General features: G+C 52.4%; 3 protein-coding genes across 4 annotated transcripts; 1 reads left to right on the top strand and 2 right to left on the bottom strand.

Annotated features, from left to right (window-relative positions):
- The first annotated feature begins 57 nt into the window (after positions 1 to 57).
- Positions 58 to 2,041, top strand: fam167ab (family with sequence similarity 167 member Ab). The gene is made up of 3 exons (XM_037244620.1): positions 58 to 455; positions 1,260 to 1,594; positions 1,678 to 2,041. Exons 2-3 carry the CDS (start codon positions 1,283 to 1,285, stop codon positions 1,939 to 1,941), a joined length of 576 nt encoding a protein of 191 aa, XP_037100515.1. The 5' UTR covers positions 58 to 455; positions 1,260 to 1,282; the 3' UTR covers positions 1,942 to 2,041.
- Positions 2,042 to 2,549: 508 nt separating this feature from the next.
- ccm2 (CCM2 scaffold protein) lies at positions 2,550 to 6,686 on the bottom strand. 2 transcript variants are annotated; one of them, XM_037244618.1, is made up of 10 exons: positions 6,281 to 6,686; positions 5,021 to 5,197; positions 4,855 to 4,938; positions 4,585 to 4,768; positions 4,384 to 4,520; positions 4,139 to 4,274; positions 3,932 to 3,989; positions 3,708 to 3,843; positions 3,508 to 3,646; positions 2,550 to 3,426 (listed from the first exon to the last, which is right to left on the bottom strand). In XM_037244618.1, the coding sequence occupies exons 1-10, from the start codon at positions 6,308 to 6,310 to the stop codon at positions 3,122 to 3,124; spliced, it is 1,386 nt and encodes a 461-aa protein (XP_037100513.1). In that variant the 5' UTR covers positions 6,311 to 6,686; the 3' UTR covers positions 2,550 to 3,121. The 2 variants fall into 2 exon arrangements, with proteins under 2 accessions (XP_037100513.1, XP_037100514.1); XM_037244619.1 differs by lacking the exon at positions 6,281 to 6,686 and adding an exon at positions 5,293 to 5,678.
- A 147-nt stretch (positions 6,687 to 6,833) lies between these two features.
- xkr6b (XK, Kell blood group complex subunit-related family, member 6b) lies at positions 6,834 to 19,765 on the bottom strand. Its single transcript, XM_037244617.1, has 3 exons — positions 18,677 to 19,765; positions 10,227 to 10,423; positions 6,834 to 10,121 (listed from the first exon to the last, which is right to left on the bottom strand). The coding sequence occupies exons 1-3, from the start codon at positions 19,234 to 19,236 to the stop codon at positions 9,151 to 9,153; spliced, it is 1,728 nt and encodes a 575-aa protein (XP_037100512.1). The 5' UTR covers positions 19,237 to 19,765; the 3' UTR covers positions 6,834 to 9,150.
- Positions 19,766 to 19,950: the final 185 nt, after the last annotated feature.

The following is a 19,950-nucleotide window of genomic DNA, read 5'->3' as shown; positions in this document are numbered from 1 at the left end:
CTAGATAACACGTTTTTAAAAAAAATAGGCTCAACACAAACTTACAAGTAACATTTTATAATTGTATGTTATTAAAACGCGATGTCAACATTGGTGGAACTTTTGAAACGCTACATTACGACGTGAAACAGATTTGTGGCAGAAACGCCATGGTATCCTAGCAACGCATTTTACTATCGACTTGACCCACCCAATATGGCGGAGGCGCCGACGTGCCCAAGCAACGGACCAACCCACTTGAGGCGGCGATGCATCCCAGACCAGTGGGAGGGAATTAAATTAAAACGCATGTTTTTTTTTCTCCTCCTCAAGAGGGGCTTCATGTAGTGGTCTTCACTCGTTTAGATGTTTTCAGACAAGTCAGGGCCACGAAACTGAGAAGACATTTGAACGAGGTCCGGTGAAGAGGAAGTGCGTGGGATGCTTCGAGGCGCTTCACCAAAAAGAGTCACGTGGTAAGGACTGCCTGCCTCAGTTGACAAATATTCAATGTCATTCTTTTTTTTATTGTATCTATTATTTTTACATTTACCATTAAAATTAAGAAATGATGATCACCCCAACAAGGATAAGTAATACAGAAAGCGATGGGATGCTTGTAAATAAATCGCTTTTATGGCAAATATGCCGAATAAGTCGTTTAGTTAAAAAAATGCAATGAGGCAAACTTTCCTAAAAGTCATTGGTGGGAGCAGTTCACTTTTGGCAAGCCATAATAATCCCCCTGGCAGTCTTAATGCAAGCCTATCATTAGAGGCAATGAGCTCAGCGCGGGTCGGGCCTGTGATGGCTTATTATGGGATAAAAGGGAGCGCAAATGACCCGGGATCACTTTTACTGATTATTATGATTACAGCATGCACATTGTTGGCTGACTTTGATGGAGCTTGCATGCCTGTTATCAAGTGAAGCAAAACAATACATTTGGTGATCCTTTTTTTTTTTTTTTTTCCATTGGCAACCCGTTGATGCGGAAAACACGGTAAAATTCATTCCATCTCGATGCCGATCAAATATTTCGTCTTGAAAGATTGATATCGACCGACTGCTACATTACATTGACATCATGAAGTCTGCTGAGTCATGTAAAGTGTCAATGCGGTTGCTACGGCAACATAGACTGCTGAGCTGCCGTCATTTGATATGCGACGAGTCAACTGGCCTCCGCTCACTACCGTCAGAATTATTTTCACTTTCCTGTGGCAATTTTTCTCATCTGGAGTTCCAAAGCACTTTAGGAACGCTTTCAAATGTTCTAGTGTGGTGAAGAAGCTCTCCAAAAATGGAAGTCTCCCCGGCCAAACCCATGGCTTGCGAGGAGGCGGCGAGACAACGGGAAGACGACCTTTCGTCTTCGGGTGATCATCTTCTCACCCTGAAGGCCTTGACGGAGAAACTGAGACTGCAGACCAGGAGACCTTCTTACCTGGAGTGGAAAGCCAAGGCGGAGGCGGAACGTTTCCGCGGCTCGGGCAGCGGGGAAGCGGGACGCAAAGCAGGGGACTCGGCCGTGATCCGCTGCCAGTTGCCGTCGGGGCTGCTGAAGACCTTCGAGACCGTAGACGAGGCTCTCAGCTGGCTCAGGAGAGAACTGGTGAGATGGTGTCCGAGATTATAAATGTTCTCATTCAGAATCAATAGGCAACCACCTCCCAGACTGAGGAACCTTTCTTTCAGAGCGACATGCGCCAGCAGGACCAGCATCTGGCCAGGCAGCTGGTCGGTCTGCGCGGCGACATCAGCGAGCTGCGGATCGAGCAGGCGTGCCGGCTGCACCGCCGCATGCTCAACGATGCCACCTACGGGCTGGAGGAGCGCGACCAGCTGTCCGACCTGCCCTACGAGTGCCCCGTCACGCCCGGCCTGGGCCTCTCGGCGCCCCTGCGGCTCATCGGCGTCACCAAGATGAACATCAACTCGCGTCGCTTCTCGCTGTGCTAGCCCAAGATTACACTGGAGCGAAGAGAAGCTAACGCAAGGTTGTCTTTGAGAGCAAATAAAAACACAGTTGGAAGTGTCACATCTGAGAGCCCATCCAAAATGTTCTGTCGTATCGTTATTTAACATTGAAGCGGAGACAAGCGGCTCACGAGTTGCTCTCGTAAAGTCGTGGCAACAGTAAAGTGCCAGAACAATCCCGCGGGTGCAGACAAATGGGATTAAGGATGAACGTTACGGGAGGCCAATTAGGATGCCTTCAACGCCGCGCCGTTGATAATTCCTTTCGCTCGCTCAGCATCCAATTAAGACGCGCGCTGATGTGAAAATTCGAGGCAATAAGAAATGACTTGTGCTTGCACTGAAAAATGGTCATTTTCCGTTGCCACTTTGAGTGGCTGTGGCCCACTCGCAGCCAGCCCACTTTTCGACCTTTTGGAGATTAGCAAATGGAAGCGTGACTGGACGGAATGCGCTCCGGTCAAGCGGCCAACTTTGATGGCATTAGGAAACGTCGCTGCGAGTCAAGATTTCAGGCTTGTCCGAGCACGTGATGGGTCAAAAGCGATCGCCGGAGTGGATCGACGTAAAGGACGACAGCGTTCCAAAAGTCTTGCAAAATGCGGTTCTTTTTAATAAACATCTGCACAACGATGACTGTGTGCGCAACACTTTCAAAGGCACAATTGGGGGTCAACGGCAGCTAAACGACCCAACACTTCATCTCGGGGTTTCCCAAATTCTTCCAGAAAAAAATGGGTAGCCTCCCCTTCATTGATTAAAAACAAAACTCGCCATAAGATGCACAGCAACTGCTGACCACGCACGCACACAGTTGACAAGAAATAATGAGGCGGTCATTTTGGATTCTCTGTGCCCCAGTGAGGGGAAGACTTGACTGAGGCACCTTTGGGTGTTCAGAGAGCACAAAACGGGCAAATTGCGGTGCACCACTAAAGAGGAAAAGAACAAATCAGGGGGGGGAAAGCAATAAGGCAGCGGTAATCGAAACTGATGTGGTGACTGCATCCACTTGCGGTGTGGCTGACTGCGGTGGCAGATACTGCCCATAAGTGAGGAACAAACGTAACCAGGGCTGGACCGCACGTCAGCCTAAGTGCATTTTGATTGACGTCATACGACGACTAACCTTCAGTGTGATCAATGGGTGGAGTCTGCCCAGTTACAACGCGGCGGCGGCGCCTTCGCCGTCCATGCTACAGCCGAGCGCCTCGATGTCATTGCTGATGTCGCTGATCATTCGGTCCCACTCGTCGCCCTCCGAGGTCTCCCCGGCCTCCTCCGGGCCCTCGTCGGAGGCGGCGCCGTCTCCGCCGCCTGCCGCCGCGACGTTGCCGTTGGAGTCGGCCGCCCGCCGGTAGCGGCCGAAGCTGTCGGTGATGATGCCGCGGCCGTCCTTCACGCCGATGGTCTCCAGGAAGTTCTCAAAGTGCTGGCTGTCCTTCTCGGGGATGAAGGGACGCAGGCCTGTGATAGTCACCGAAGGTGCCGTTAAAGACAGCGAAACGCTAAACTTCCTATCGTGACACACGTGAGAAGAAGTCCTACCAAGCAGGAGGAACTTCCTGCTGTCTCCGTAGAGCTGCCGCAGGTTAATGCAGAACTCGTGGATGGAGGAGCCGTTGCGGTACTCGTGCAGCAGCCCGGCAAACTGCTGGATTTCCTGGGAGGACAGCTTTGTGCGCAGCTGGACGCCACACAAGTGTCAACGACACAATGCCAGTTAGGAAACGCTCGAGAGGGCGTACCGTGGTCATGTAATCCTGGAGCAGCTCGGCGGCCGTGGTGCTGAGCTCCCCTTCGCTCGCCGTTGTGACCTGAGGAGAGGCGGGGCCGGAAGCCGACGGGGAGCTGCCGTCGGCTTCCGGCGATGCCTGGAATGGACTTGGAGGGGGAGGAGGAAAGAAAACACGTTTTAAAGAAGCGGAATCGACCGGAGTAGGTGAGGGAAAACGAGAAGGTGAGCTCTTACAAAGGGCCGGCTTCGCCTTCGAAGGCTTCTTTCATGTCCACTTTGCTCGACGAGTCATCTGAGGAACCGGCGCGTTCGTCAACAAAATTAGCGCTTCAGACCAGTCGTGATAAAAAGAAACAAATTGTGCCTACGTAGAGCAGACGACGAAGCGCTCTGTTTGAATTTGCAATACTGATATTTGAACATTTGCTTTCGATTGCTTACCGCTGTATAGGGAAAGATGTCTTGTGGGCGTGGTGGCTCCGTCAAAGATGGCTCTGTCCAAGAAGTCAATGGTGGACTCGGTGTAGACAATCTGGAAGACTTGGCTGAGCAGAAGGCACAGCTCCTCTGCAGCTGCCTGACACACAAAACAACAAGGATAAATGTATCCCTTTCCAAAAATGAACGCCGCGTGTGCCCAGTATTTGTTTTTTGGGGGGGTCACCCGCGGATGCTGAGCAACATACTTTATTGTCGACGGCGAGGACAAGCAGACAGCACACTTCCACCAGCGCGGCGCCGCTCTCCGACAAAGAGCTGAGCGTCTGAGATTTGTTGAGATCGGGACAGGAGCTGGGACAGGGGGAGCCTCCGGATTCCTGGGCTGAGCCGCGCAAGTTCAGTCAGCGCTTGATCGATTCGGATTGCGGCTTTCCGCAACTGCGTACCCGTCTTGATGACGACGAGGTGCTGAGAGTCGTCGCGGATGTAAGAGACGGCGGCGATGTCGTGGATGGGCACCCTCAGGATGATGTCCTCGCCGTCGCGCCACACCAGCTTGACGTTGTACGCCGACAAGCTTACCACGGCGTCCTGCTCGGAGGTCAGCTGGCCCGCCAACTGATGCGACTTCTGCCGACACCAACCATCGGCGTGCTTATGTGCTACCTTTGCGGAGGGCACCCTCAGCTGACATATGAAACGGTCACATGACTTACTCTTGCATTGTCAATGAGCTGGAGGACTTCTGTCCTGCTTGATGGGTTCAAGTATCCCGGCACCGATGTCAGCTGGCCCAAATACTTGAAAGGACACCGAACCGAGGCGTTACTTCAACACAGTGTCACTAAAGTGGAGTACGAGAGAGAAGTCTGCGCGCCTCACTTTGACTTCCTTCTCGATGTAGTCATTGAGCAATATGTCGGGGTCGATGCGGTGGTCGGGTTGCGAGAGAGAGACCGTGTGGAGTGCCCGGCGCTCCGCCGATTTCTCCAGCGCCTTCTTGTCCCGTCCTTTTTCACCCTTCAGGAAGACCCGCTTGAAGGGTGACACGATGCCAGGCTGAAGGGGAAGTTCAGAAAAAAAATAAGACTCCTATTTCAAAATGTTAACCATTAAAGCATGGGAGGATATCAGTTAGAATTGAAGGAGCCTACCTCATAGTCCATGCAACCTGATGCTAGCAGATTAGCGCGATTGTTTCGTTGTTTACATTCATCACCTGTTGCCTCACGCTATGCTAACTTCAAATGACACTTTCTCACGTCAAGACACAACAGAAGAAAAGGGAAGCGTCAAAAGAGGAAGCGCACCGCCGCAGCATCCTGTGAGGACACCGGCGTTCAAACTTGACTGCAGACTTTGCGGAACAACTCTGGAGTCGACCACTGAATTATTTAACAGTGTTTGGCTACACGCGACAGGTGCATTCATATTGATTGTTTGCTGGAGAAATGTGAGCTCACTGCTGTTCTATTTGAACATTTTGAAAACAGAAAAATCCCATATTCTTAGTGCTACTTTTGGGCAAATTCTTTAGGATTATTTTGAGACGACTCTTTGCTATAAATACAATGTCAGACTTATGTATAAATGCGGGGAAATGCAAAATACACTCAGCATAAAACAATACGTCATTATAATATGAATATTTGAAAGGTGCAGTCTGACGGGTCATTTTTCTAAATCACACGGCTCACTATCGCCCTCGCGTGGCACAAAGACGAAGTGCAGGAGCAGTGACATCACTTTAATGACTACAAACAAAACATTAAACACATTCAGTATCATATAGAAACGTGAATTGTTCCTACAATAGAGATCGAAGCACTTTACATAAGAGTTGCATCGAGCTGATTCAGCATGCTCTTACTCGAGCTAAGTCAAGCTAAATCTCAGCATTGCACTACACGACCCAAGTTTTATTTCATAAAGTACACTCTAATATAACAAATAAAATTCAGCATTATTTGGCACACGCGAAAGATCGTGACACAGATACCGATGGTTTAACGAGACGGGCTTAATTTTGGCGTTAAACTCGACTGGGTCAGGGAACTCAAGCGGGTTAGCATGCTAGCCGGCCAACGGTAATTGAGTGGCTGGGCGGCTGTAAAAACAACCCCCCAAAAAGTGTCGACTTGCCTTTTTTACTTTTTTCACATCTTCCTCCATGTCTACGACGAGGTCCTCTTCTTCATGTTCTGCTTGTCGCCTCCTCCGCCACCTTCCAAGCGAGATACGACATAACCAAAACGAAGCTTTTGGGGAATACCTTCCGACGTTAGCTTAGCCTAGTAGCCTAGCATGGGGGAAGTCAGCCCAAATTTGGGGTGAAGGCCATGCGCCATTCTCAATTTTGGACACGTCCAGAAGTCCTTAGGCAGGCAGCAAGGCGCCATGCAAGCCTTCCAACCTGTATCCAAATGAGGTTATTTAGCTACACGGCTCGCCGAATGCTCAGGAAACAAAGTCGAACAAAACAATCCAAACTTTTTAACCGTGCCGCCATTTTGGGCGTCAAATGCATCCAAGCACGCACAGCAGCGCCCCCTTTGGTCCAGGAATATTACGTTCAGGAGTATGACGTCATTTTGATTTCAAATAAATGTACGTGTTATATACATTTAGAATTGAAGTTAGATATTTATTCCACTTACAATGGGACATAGGATTATGAACACACACTGTGGCCGTATTGCACTTTCAAATACCATATTTATTTTTTCTCTTCTGGGATGAACAGTCTCATGAATCTACAGTAAGGCTTGACATTATATTTTTAGCATAATAGTTGTCATTTCTTCTATAACAAAAAAAAAACCATACAAAATGAACGTTAGCACCATATGTTATTAATTATATTCATATTATTCCCGACAACAGGGCAAAAAGGTACAATACTGGACATCAGCCTTGCTTTTTTTTTCTCTCCCCATCCCCATTAATTATTTAATCATACTTATATTTAACCAGCACAAAATATCCTCACACTGTGTCATATATATATGTACATATATATGGCATCCATGAAAATCATATAACCCAGAGATTATTTAAAAACACACCCACAAGCTAACACAACCTGGAAATTGAGGGAATATCAAGAAAAGCAACAATTTTTTTTTTCATAACCATTTGTAAATTAGCAGCAATTGACATGACACCCATAGTTGCTCGGTTGCAATATCAAATCCATGTTCCGATAAAATGTCACAGCCAAGTCTACGATTATTAAAAAATAAAAATTAGATACACACAGATAAAAGGACATATAGATGACAGGAAGTTACAACACAGCAATCACGTTCTAGGTATATAGACTTTTTTTTTTTTTTTTTAAATTTCCATCTGTAGTTTGTGCTCCAAAATCCATTTTCTCATTGTCCCAGATAAAAACAAACACAAAACAACTGTATGCCGCGAACATCATAAGACCACGTGAAGACGAGCTGTGGCAAATAAAAATGGCACCATAGAGAGTTTTGCGGTAGATTCAGTGTGTAGATTGAGGTGCTGGCGCTTGAGAGCATCACGGCTAGTTGTTTCTGGGCTGTCTCACTTTTTTTTTGTTTTTATGCTCTTGAGAAAGCCCCAAAAGTGAACTTGGCATTAGCACCACTGGATGAGTTGGTTCAGCACCAGCTTGTAAATGCATTCGTTCTTTTTCCTGTGCTGTGACGGAGACATCAGAGCACACCCTTCTGCTGCACAGCACTTTCTTGTTTTATGCTGACAGCCAGATTGTTTTTTTTTTGTAAGCGGAAGAAAACTGGCAAATGCATACAAAAATAGTCAACAATCATTGACCGGAGCGTTGAGCAATTTTTAACCCATCAGGTTTCCAATTTATCCTCCTTCCGTGACCTCACCGTTTGCACGTCACCAGAGACCATATAAAGTTTTTTTCAAACAATAAAGTTCATAAACAGTTTGGCTGTGGATTGGTAATTATTTGCATTGAACATGGTTTTGTTTTCTTCTTCATCTGCAAACGAACCTCCAACGAAACCGAGGAATGACGACAAGTTGTCGGGGGTCTCAAGAAAGTCGTCATCTGGTCCAAAGCAAACGCAGCGAGAAAAGCAGCTGGGATTTGGCGAGGATCGAGGAACACGAGTTATGTAAAGGAGGAGGCCTCGCAATTTGCGGACCGGACCGGACCGAAGCACCCCGAACGTTAGAAGGCACAACAAGGACTGAGGAGAAGGAGCTTCTTGCAGAAGCGCTCTTGCTGTGCGTTGTCCACAGGTATGGAAAATGGTTGGTCAACAATGCAAAAAGCATTTGTCAAGAATGAAAGAAAAATGTGAAGGGAATGGTGGAGGGTTCGCGGACGGCCGTCTTTGCCCGATGACGCAACCTGCAATGTGTTTCAAATGTCTCCCTTGGAAAATGCGCTCTTTCCGTTCAGCTACATTGATGGCTCTTTTCAATTGTGCCTTTCCTCCACCAGAGGGCGATGTGCAATGAAAAGATTTCATGAAAGGGTGGAACTGATTGAAGGTCAGTGTGCTTCTCTTTGCCTCTCTCACCATACATGATGTGATTACGATTGAGGATTTTGGAGCAGAAATAGCAACAGCCGGGATGGCGGCGCTCCCCCCCCCCCCGAGGGTCTCGGTAAACACGATCAATGTTGGCCTTATTTACATAAAGAATGGCAGTGAAAGTCGGATGTGCAAAAGGCCGTCACCCTCTGACGCGCTCCTCCAACATTCCCCGTGTCGGACGGCAAAGCGTCCGCCTTGCCCGCCTTGCCCGCCTTGCCCGCCTTGCCCGCCTTGCCCGCCTTGCCCGCCTTGCCCTTCACGCAAGTCGCTCTACGGAATAATGCATGAGAGCAATTTCATCATGAAACATTCATGTGTTATCTATACACTCATCCACAGGCCCAACCTGTGATATCCTCTCTGCGATGTTTGCTCATTTCTCCCCAAATAAAAGAGTGAAAGGTCTCACAAAGGTGGACCGAGAGGGCTGAGGCTCCAAGGAGCGGGGTGAGAGCGCGCCCTTCAGAACGACGATTCGTACTGCAGGAGTTCGTAGAGGAGGGGGCCGTCCCTGTACCTGATGCCCACCGCGTTGGGACTCACGTACTGCAGCACGTTGATGGTCCTGCGCAGGCGGCGATCCACAAAGTGCGCATCCCAGGCCGGGTAGCGTTTCCGAGGCATGTCTATTTTGATGAGGGGGCCTTCGGGGCGGACGGGCCGGCCGGAAGAGTCCACCGGCTCGGCGGAGCGCACCTGGAAAACGGGAAGGCAGGAGTCGGCGATGCTTTCGTCCGACCCCGCTTGCTCGCCCGCCGGGCCCCGCGTGGGCGTGGCCTGAGAGCCGCGCGGGCCCGGCGTGGGCGCCATAGGCTCGGCCTCGGGGGGCAACGGCAGCCCCCAGAGCAGTTCTGCGCAACAGGAGCTTGCCAGGACCCTCAGCCGGGGGCCCATGGGGTGCAGGACCCCGTAGTAGAGCACCATGCAGGCCACACCTGAGGCAAAGCACAGGAAGACGCTGCAGAGGGCATAAGAGGCAAAGGCGTCGGTGGTGGCCGGGTCGCGGTATGCGTACCAGAGCCCGCTCAGAACGGCGTTCTCTAACAGTACCACGGTGTAATAGACCACCATCCGGAAACGCGTCCGCCCTTCCTGCACATTGAACCAGCAGAAAACGTAGACCACCCCCACCACCATGTTGAACAGCACCTCCTCCCACTTGGACATGCAGAAGTCGGTGCCGCCGTGGATGACCCAGAAGGCCATGGCGCACCAGTGGAGCACCACGAAAATGCCAAAGTAGATGTGGAAAACCGAGGCAAACAGGGCAAAGGACAGCACCCGGGAGGAAATGGTGAAGAGGCGCCAGAAGAGGTGCACCACAGCGCCGCGGTAGCTCATGCTCTTCTTGTCGTCGCGCGAGTCGCGCAGGAGTTTGTGGTAGGACGCCAGCACCCAGGCCAGGGACAGGAGGGACGACAACACCGAAGAACCTGACAAACAGAAAAAAAAGCCCAGACGCTAACTAGCCGCCGTTTGCATCAAACCGGGAGGCCCGGGAGCCTCGCGTCTGTCCGACACCCGCCCCCCGCTCTTACACTGCTGCCACTCGGCCTTGTTGCTTTGGATCATGATGCAAAGCTGCAGCACCAGCTGGGGGGCGCTTTCCAGGAAGGTCTCCAGCAGTCGCAGCATGTTGACGTCGGCGTACTCGTACATCATGGCCCAGTAGAAGCGCCGCTGGTTCTCCTTCTGCCGGTAGCTTTGGACCCCCAGGTACATGGTGCGGATGTACCTGCAGAGACGGACGCAACCCAGTTTTGCCTTTCATTTGGGCTCCTGTTTGTACAATTTGGTTCTCGGCCGTCTCCGTGTTATTCCCGCGGCTGTGAAAGCTGCGCCCAATGCCGAGGTCAAGGCTGCGATTGTCTGACATTTTCATCGGGACCGCTAAATGTCAGATGGAATCAGTGGACGGGCCACCCATCTTTGTCTGAAACGACACGCCGTACGTCCGTCGGCCCGTCGTCTCCGCCCACGAAGCTCCATTAGCCTCCGCTTGGCCCTGAAGCGTTGCCATGTCGTAGGCGGCGACGCCTGTGAAGGAGTGTTGACAATAGCGTCAGTCGTCACTCTCGCACTGGCGCAAACACGCTCGGTCGGCATCATGTTGCCGCTCCCTCCCGCTGTGCCTTTTTGCAAAACAAATATTTGGACGCTCTCTTGTCAGCTTTTGGCAAAAAGGGGATTTCCGCAGATGCGTCGGCCCCCTCCCGTTGGCTCGTCGTCTCGCCCGCTCTGGCGCCTCGTGAATTATTTGTGGCGCGATCGTAGCACTTTGCTCGCGGCTCGTTAAATCGCCGTGTGCGGTAACAGCTCGGCGCTCCAGCGGCCGGCATCAGCATCGTGGCGGGCGGCGAGGGGACACCTCTGCAGACATCTAGTCTACTTTCCGTGAACTTGACCGTCACCGTCTAATGGCACGCGAGCGCTAACCCTCACGGCTACCCGGGCACTAAATCCTAACGGAGGGGCGTTAAGACCTTCCGTGTCAGTCCAGCCTTTGTGGCTCAGCGTGTGTCCGTTTTAATAGTCGCGCTGTTCCTAGATCTGATACGTCTTCGTCCTCCCTATGGCAGCGATTAGAGCCGAGCCGCTACACTGGCTCAGCCCGGCTCCAAATCCAACACGACCGGCGCCTCGGGCCCATCGCTGGGATGCGGGATGGAGCCGTAACAGGGAGGAAGGACACGTCAGCGTGAGGGAGAAGTTGCCGGAAGCGTGTCCACGGCAAAATGTTAGCTTGATAGCGACTCTGCAGCAAAGTTGTCAAGAAATGAGAGAACAAAAAAAGAGATATTGATCATTTCTGCCGGCCATTACGATCAATCAGAGGCGAGGGCTCAGCGCTGTCCAATATCCACAGCGCTAATTCAATGAACAACAAAGGGGCTTAATGAAATGACGGATCCCGGATGAAAAAGCCCAGCGTGGCTCCGATCGCCACGCTACAGCCAAAGTCCTCTCGATTAGCGAGGCCATTTTGTGATATAAATTGGAGTTAGCCACAGCGCTAATTCTCGAAATTGTGTGATTGCAGCATAAAAGCAAAAGCGGGCCAGGCCGGGCCGCTAGCAGTGAAATCGTTTCCTTCATGCTTGGCTTTGGAAGGCTGCTTTTCCGCCGCACAAGGAAGGAGCAGATTAGGTGGCGGATTAGCCACAAAAGGCTTTGACCCAGTTGCTTTTCAAAGAATGCACCACCAAAAAAAAGAAAGATAAAAGTGCACCATGGCTGCCTTTTAGTCTGCACGCAATATCAAATTTCTTCTCTCGTGTTCACATCCATGCTAACCTTTAGCATGTGAAGCTAGCGGGGCGCTGCATCGGTCGTTTGAAACACACAATGCGTAGTTATCGTCGTACTTTTGTGTGCTTGCAGTTTGGCTGCGCGTCGATTTTTTTCCCGCGGCCTGGCCATAACACCAGAGTGGAGTGGCGAGAGCCAAGTCAGCACGCTGCGAGGGGAGGGACGGAGGGAGGGAGGGGAGGGGGGAGGCGGCGGCGGCGGAGATAAGCGGCAAGGGTGCGACTCGGCACAAGTGACACTGTGATGTAGTGACAGTGCAAGCGAGGAGGAGGAGACGATGCTCACCAAAAGAGGCCTGGGGAGGACGGGAAAGGGGGGAGGCGAGGGGGAGTAGGTAAACTAATCACTGAGCACGCAATGCAATTTTCTGGCTGTGTGCCTCGCACTCGCCTTCCTCCCACCACGCCGCCTCACGTCTTGGGGGCCTCGCCGTCGTCTTCTTGCTATTCCGCTCACAGACGCCGGCTCTCCCCGCTCCATCTATCAGGCCGTACCATTTGGCCGCTCTCTTTTTTTTCCAGAACCACCCCCTCCCCTTCCCCAAGTGGACGAAGCCGCCGAGGTGATTCACACGGCGGCAGCAAGAGCCAAATCCAGGAACGAGCTGGCGCTTCACGTCGTCAACGGTTTGCTCCCGAGTAAAAGAGTTGCTCGACAGGTCACCAAAACAACCATCAATAACATCATTTTATTCCCTCACCCAATGACAATCCATCAAAAGAATTGATGAGGAATTGTCCGGCTAACCAAAATGGAGTGACTCGATACTTCTTCATTTGCATTCCTGTACGTCTTCAATTATCCTATCAATGAGAACAGAGAGCGCGCGGACACGGGCAAATATCGCAGAGGGAGCTCAAACGTCTTTCCGTGGCGCAGCGTTTGAGAGCGGGAGCCTGTCTCACCATTTTGCAGCGCCTTGGTGATGATGATAGATGCTCGCGCCACAAATGCAAATTGAGGAGGCAGCCCTCGCTCGCTCGCTCGCTCGCACTCACTAATGCGTGCACGACACACACGCACACGCACACAAGCCTGCGGTCGGATGTCATGATAGCAGTAAACGGCCACTCACAGCCGTTTTTCCAACAGGCATCGAATTTGGACGCCACAAGGAAGGAAGGAAGACATTTTCAACGGGACGCACACAAAATGTGGAGACACCAGCAAAGGCAAGATGAAGCAGAGGAAGAAGGAGCCACCGAGACACATTGCTAATGATGCTAGCAACAAAGCCGCTGATCAAGGGTGGTGAGACCTGCGACGTCATTGTCAAACAGCATTAGGGAGATGGGAACCCCTCCCACACACACACACACACACACACACACACACTGTGTCAGCCCATCCATCATCATTGACACTCGTGTCACCTCGCAATTCAACCATTCAACTGACTCTCGCGTTTCCTCCCTCTCTGTCTCGCGATCACGTGCTCGCACACGCAGCATCACACGGCGGCCACACCAGAGGGATCCGCTGGCACCTCCAGGCTGAAGCTCAGCAAAGTGTGTGGCGAGAAAAAGTGAGAGTCTGGACACCAAATGGGGTTGGCTGAGATCACACGCAGTTCACGCCGCAGTGGGGGACTAAAAAATGATGCAAGGGTTGCCAAGGTAACCGCGCCTTGGCCAGGGTCAAAAAGGGACAGAGCCCGACGGATGGTGGTGAAGCCGGACTGGAGGACACGCGGGCCCGAGAGCGCCGGCGCGTCTCCCCGGGCGTTGCTAAGCGGTGGTAACCAGACTCCGCTGTGTTGCACTCTGGGAAACGTGATGAATTGGAAGCACGGAATGTCATCGGCGCCGAGCCAAGGCGGCCATTTCATTGACGAAATACGGCTACAAATAATCAAGTGCGGATTAGCGGGAAAGAAATTCGCACGGGTGATCTGAGGCCGCTGGATTATTTCCTCAAAAGTAGGACAGGGAGAGCGACCCGGGCCGGGCTGGGAGACGCCAGCAGCTGTTTTTACTCCGCAGTCCTCTTGGGAGCAGCGGTCAGGACCTTACTAATGCTCGGCTTCACCTTACCGGAAGGGGGGGGTCTTGAATTGCGTCCATTTGGTACTCGGGCCTTCTAGTGCGGGCGACCCGACTCGTGAGCAGCGGCGGCGGCTCCATTTTGATGCTGATTACGTGCGAGTCGCGAGGCTGCGGGGAAAATGACGCGCTTCTCTTTTTGACAGCTGCCATGTGCATCAGTCGCCGTGCGGATCGGCGCCGAGACACCCCGTAAAACGGACGGATGGGAAGAATCTGTCGCCGCTAAATACAACACAAATCAGTCAAAAGTGCAAAGCTTTGCTTTCGTCTGCGATGCAGCAGCCGCCGGCGGCGGCACAATGACAACTAACAGCAAAATCATTGTCAATAAATCACAATTACAAGGAAATTCAAATGGGAAAAATCCAATTCAGCGCGAGTCAACATTGGCCATCTGTTCCGATGTACCCGCCCACGCAGCGCCAATTGGTCAAGCAAACATGTTGACAACGTTTGCACATGACTCGATAATTCAAGCTGTGAATTTCGATGCCCTCCACAGAATAGCCCCATCATCCAAAGGAACAACTTTGACTCTTTTTTTTTCCCTTCCCACCCACCCGCATATTTGCTCACCTAAGCATGTGCGAGAGGATAATGAGGAATTTCAAGCGTGAGGGCCCCCTCCTTAATTTTTTGGGCTGCATCAAATTGCTGAGCAGCGCCTGACACACTTTGATCAAAGGCGGCGCATGAGCGAGAGCGAGCGGGAGAGAAATTGCCTCTGAAAGGTCCACTTACTTCACAAAAGTAGGCCTGCGAGCGCCGCAGAGCGCAAAGGCGGCCGGAAAATGGAAGGCCGGTCGGAAAGGCAAGCAAATGGGCTTCATCAAAATAAATCAAGAAGAGGAGAAAGCCTATTTTGGGCTTCAAAAGGGATCCCGAGGCAAGAAGAAAACTTTTTTTAACACACTGCACTAGAACCAGAACCACTTCGACTAGACCACACCGGTACCGACCGCCCACGCCAAAGCTTTTGCTCGCTAGCGGTGGCTCAATAAGTCATTAGCCCGAGGCTCGGCTTGTCCGCGCTCACCTTGGGAGGATGGAGGTCGTCGACACACTCATTTGTCAGCGCCCAAAAAAAAAAGAGGAAGCATACATTGCACATCTATTGCCCAAAAACACAGCAAGACCAAGAAGAACAAAAGAATCCGTCCGTCGACGTGGGCTCGGCTGCCGGGTTAGCGGCGGCGGCCTGCTGGGCGCCGTCTCACAATGATGAGACGAGCCTCAGAAGCCTCCACGCTTGGACCTCGGCGGGAAGCCTTGGAGCTGAAAAAAGGTTGCTATGGCGACCACTTGAGAGTGACAAGTAACATTGGCGACAACGCGCTCGAGTACATTAGCGGCGCTTCGGGAGGAAAACTTGGCTATTGACTTTTTTTTTCCAAACCTTTATAAATGGCCGCCGTGTCTTTATCAGCCTTCCTCGGACGAGCGAAAAACGAGTCGAGTGGAGCCGAGCCGGCGAGAACCGCAGTCGTTCGGCAAAATGTCACTCGTCTGTGTTTACGCGAGGTCGCGGCTGCCGCGTGGCGCCGTACGCTAAAACCGTTTGACAATGCTGCTGCGGATGATCCGATTCTCAAGAGAAGGCGAGGGATAAATGAAGCTCATTTCAAAAGATGAGACATCCCCGCTAATCTGGCCGCAGCAAGACTCACAAGGGCCCAAATCCACTTCTCGCCCGAGGTTTGGAGCGCCAGCGCTAGCTAAAAGTGGGTCATTTTGGCCGCAGGATGATGCGCGACCTTGAGATGAGTCTTGTTCCTGGACGGACGGCACCGTCGTCAAGAAAGAGTGAAAGATGGATGCGGGCCACAGTGTGCGCTGGCCTACATATGAAGAAAGTGGGCCGACCCACACCCAGCCTTCAATCAGAGAGCCAAAGTCAAAAGGCTCTCTCTTACATCCACCTTCTTAGTAGCCTCACCGCTAACGCTAACGACATGAAAAGGGGAGACGGTTGTGAAGCACGACAACCAACGGAAACTCTTCCTTTCTTTATCAAATCGGCCAGCGTTTTTATGAAACTGCGGGTCGCTGTCACGATAGCCCGCGTAGCGCTAGTGTGCTAACGCTTAAGCGCGCTAATGGATGGAAAGCGAGAGACGGCGCCGTGGTGGGAAAGAAAGAGCACACCTGGGAGTGTAAGCGGCACCTCATTCAATCCACAAGACAGCATATTATGGGATGGATAATGGGAGTACAGTACAAGTCCCGTGAAAATAGACTTTGCGCTCAGCAGCTGTCCTCCGGGTCGCATAATCGTTTTCTCCGCTGGCATTTGCGGGATGAAAAATGGGCCAAACGTTTAAACGCCCGGCCACCGGTGCTCCTCGGCTACAAGACGGGAACTTGGATGTCTGAATTTGCCCAGTCGTGATTATTTTACAGTTGAAGCTAATGTAGCAAAACAACATCAGACTTCCCGATTTCGATTTGAGCCCAGAGAGGAAATAGAATCCCCAAAAAGCAAGCGATGCAGTCGCTCCAGCTGCCAACCAGGCGCGCGCACACACACGCACCATCCAAAAGTCAATAAAGCCTCATCAAGAGCCAAGTTTCACAAAGCGTGCATGCTACAAATGCAGTCAGAGCAGAGCGCCGCTGTAAACACGCCGATATGCACACAAGCCAATTGATGTGTCAGCCAACACTGGCACTATTTTGAGCCTATATGTTGAAACAAGCCAAATGTGTCCAACAGTCCAAGAAACAGCGAGTTCTCCTTTTGCAGCCAGGCCATATTGACTTGCTTCATTGTCCATTTTGCGCAGCACTTCCCTCTCCGATGTCAAACGCCTCCGGCAAGTGTGAAACGCAAGCAAAGCGCCAGCGCGTTGCCGGTGTGCAGCCATCACACGGTTACTTCCCTCGGGTGTGCGAGGTGCACCGCACGCGTGTGTGATGCGCATGCTAATGCTACTAGGCCCACCTGTGCTCAACATTCCCGCTAGCTAGCTCATCTGTCCGCTAACCTCGGCTCGAGAGCGCGACGTCTCCAATCAGCTAAACGGGCGGCACAGCTCTGCGAGCCATTCAATTGCCGACACCATTTTGCGCGCTTGAAGTGCTGAAGCGACTTTTTAAAAGCAATCGGCCGAGCTTTCCGCGCACGCTTGTTTATTTGGTGTGAAATTACAGCCTGTTGTGTTTACAGACGAGACGTGCTCCACTCCTTCGCTGACTCAGCCTCTCGTGGCCAAATTGGTATAATTGCCAATTATTCCGCATTTCTGGCCAATTGTGACAAATTGGGAGGGAAGAAAAGAACAAGTCCCACGGTGGGCCCGATCCGCTGGGGATCCCCCCCCCCCCCTCAACTTCTCGCCGCAGTCCCACACTCGTTTGGGTGAGATTAAGACATCCATCGCGCGCGTGTCGCTGTGCAACATACCAGGATTAAAAGACGCCGACGGAATCCTCGCTCATCAAAGATAAAAAAAAAAAAATCGCAGTGGGATGCCAACCGCGATGCACGCCGGGAAGGCGGCTAATTGATTGTGGAGGTAAGATAAAAGTGAGTAATGAGACATGACTCCTGTCAGCTCTCGAGCGTGATGAAGTCACAACTTTCATGCTAAGTGATGCCGATACCTGAGATGGAAGCGGCAAATGCAGGCAGTGAAAATGAGCCCATTAGGTGTCGGAATATGAGGTACACCTATTTGGTTTGGCCTTATATTTGTTTTGGGCGTAATTCCACCGTAAACCACTAGACGGCGCCTACAGATTTATTTACAGGTTGATCTTACAATCTTCGGCCAGCATAATTGAGCTCAAGGATATGGAGTACATGTTCAATTGGCTTGGCAGTGTGTGCGCGCATGTTGCTGCCCAGGCAGGCAGGGGTCACTCGCAGCGGATGATTGCCAAGGCCGCAGTCTGCCTCTCAAGCAGACGCGATCCGCCTGGCTGCCCACTGCGGGGTCAAAAGCTGCTCGTGTCAGATTAGTTTAGCGAGAGGTCAGCAAAAGGCTAACAAGCCGATATGGAGATTATTGGCCGGCCGTGAGACCACCGTGACACCAGGCGGCCAAGGGAATGCTATGAGGAAGGAGGGATGGATTATACACACACATGCGGGTCAGGTCTGTGTTTTTTCTCAGTTTTAATGACGTTGCTCATGTTCTATCTGTACTCGGTTGTGTGTGGGCAAATCTCTTTCGATGTGGGAATTGGGAGGGGGGGGCGTTGCACAAGACACAATGACATCATGTCTGCGTATTGGGGGGGTCAGTCGTATGTTAGACTGCGTGAGAACAGATGCTCTTGGGTTGCAATATCTAATTGGAGTCTTGAATGCAGCTTGGGGAGGAAAGGGGGGCAGTGCGACTGAAGACACCACACTCACACGTCTACACGCGCACGCGCAATGGCGCACTGTGGTGAAGTAACCATTCGTGTATGAACACAAATGCAAGTCTATTCACTTGCCATGTCCAGTTTCCTTGCTTCTGCGCCACACAACGTGTGCACAAAGACGGCTTTCTCTTCTATTCATTGCCACAGATTCACCCCGGACGGTGCAGGTTATTCCAGGACAAGTGACAGGCGCGCAAGCACGCACGCAGGCAGGCAGGCGCGCGCCCGCGCTCGCAGCACGCAAAAGCCGACGTGACTCTTACCTCCACACCTGTCCCAATTGAAAGACGTGCAGCGCGCTCTGCCAGAGCCACACGGACAGTCGGCAGCAGCGGTCCCGCTGCAGGCTGGCGGTGGCTCGGCGGCTACTCAGCCCCTGCACCGAGCCCAGTGCGCCCTCCGTGTAATCCTGCACGAACCACCTGAAGCTGAGGATCTGCACCAGCACCGAGGGCACCAGAACGAAGAAGAGGGTCACGGCCGACCACAGGAAATCCCGGCTGCGGTAGTAGTAGGCGGCGAGCCACACGTCGCTGCCCACGTCCCAGAAGAAGACGAGCAGGGCCAGGACGATCCACAGGCAGTCCAGCCAGAGTCGCTGCTCCTCGTGCGGTGGCCGCGCCGCCTCCCTGCGCCTGGCCCGCAGGTAGTGCAGGCAGGCGCTCCGGCATCCCCAGTAGCACGACGAGGTGTTGCAGCAGTGGCAGATGTGGAAGGAGCTGCCGTTGTCGCGCCCCTCCTCCCCGGCGCCCACCACCTCGTCCAGGTTGCGCAGCTGGGCGAAGCCGGTGATGACCCCGCGGCCGTCGGACTTCGCAGCCATCTTGCCGCCCCCGTTCGCTGCCCCCTCTTCCTCCTCCCGTCCCGACGACACTTCCCGGACACCTGTTTTGCACCCGGAGCCCCGGAGCCATCTACGAGCCGCCGCAGCTCACCCAGGCTCCGGGCTGGGAAGGCGCGCGCACGCCGCCGCCGCAAGCCCCGCGGACGCAGCGCATCCTCGCCCCCTTCCCCTCTGCGGGTTCGAGCTCTTTTAATCCGGCCGAGTGTGATCGAGCAATTTCTAAATGTCCATCTCATCAACCCCCTCCTCCCCCTCCCGCTGCCGCTGCTGCTGTTCCTGCTGATGCTGATGCTGCTGCTGATGCTGCTGATGCTGCTTCAGCCCTCCCCGCATCCCTCCTCCAGCTGCAAGCCTAGTACCACCGCGTCCCTCCACTGGCCCTCGCCGACGTAATTCATCCCCTACCTCTGCCCCCTCCCATCCCCTCTCGTGATTCTCCCTTTCAACGTGGTTGCCATCTAGTGTCTCGTTTCAAGTCCCCGTTAAGAGCACGCACGCACGCATGACCACTAAACGCCAAAGAGGACTGTGGGACAGAATGCATTTGAAAATTACCACCATGCATAATCCCAACCAAATAGACAGACATGACTCATGCACGGGAGAAGCGTTGTGCGCAAACTGTAAGCGGTGCGATGACGAATCGATCCGCATTGGTGAGCCCAGACAAACTGCAATACGTTGCCACACTCA

Source organism: Syngnathus acus, chromosome 24 (assembly GCF_901709675.1).
Source record: "Syngnathus acus chromosome 24, fSynAcu1.2, whole genome shotgun sequence".
Lineage (NCBI taxonomy): Eukaryota > Metazoa > Chordata > Actinopteri > Syngnathiformes > Syngnathidae > Syngnathus > Syngnathus acus.
This window is presented reverse-complemented; position numbering and strand designations above follow the sequence as displayed.

Excerpts from the sequence above, each read along its gene's own strand:
- xkr6b (XM_037244617.1), bottom strand. The coding sequence starts at position 19,236 with ATGGCTGCGAAGTCCGACGGCCGCGGGGTCATCACCGGCTTCGCCCAG. Across the intron at positions 10,424-18,676 it reads CAATTGGGACAGGTGTGGAG|GTACATCCGCACCATGTACC; the intron begins GTAAGAGTCACG and ends CCGTCTCTGCAG. Across the intron at positions 10,122-10,226 it reads CAAGGCCGAGTGGCAGCAGT|GTTCTTCGGTGTTGTCGTCC; the intron begins GTAAGAGCGGGG and ends TCTGTTTGTCAG.
- fam167ab (XM_037244620.1), top strand. The coding sequence starts at position 1,283 with ATGGAAGTCTCCCCGGCCAAACCCATGGCTTGCGAGGAGGCGGCGAGA. Across the intron at positions 1,595-1,677 it reads GCTGGCTCAGGAGAGAACTG|AGCGACATGCGCCAGCAGGA; the intron begins GTGAGATGGTGT and ends CCTTTCTTTCAG.
- ccm2 (XM_037244618.1), bottom strand. The coding sequence starts at position 6,310 with ATGGAGGAAGATGTGAAAAAAGTAAAAAAG. Across the intron at positions 3,990-4,138 it reads ACATCTTTCCCTATACAGCG|ATGACTCGTCGAGCAAAGTG; the intron begins GTAAGCAATCGA and ends CCGGTTCCTCAG. Across the intron at positions 3,647-3,707 it reads TCCAGGATTACATGACCACG|CTGCGCACAAAGCTGTCCTC; the intron begins GTACGCCCTCTC and ends TGTGGCGTCCAG.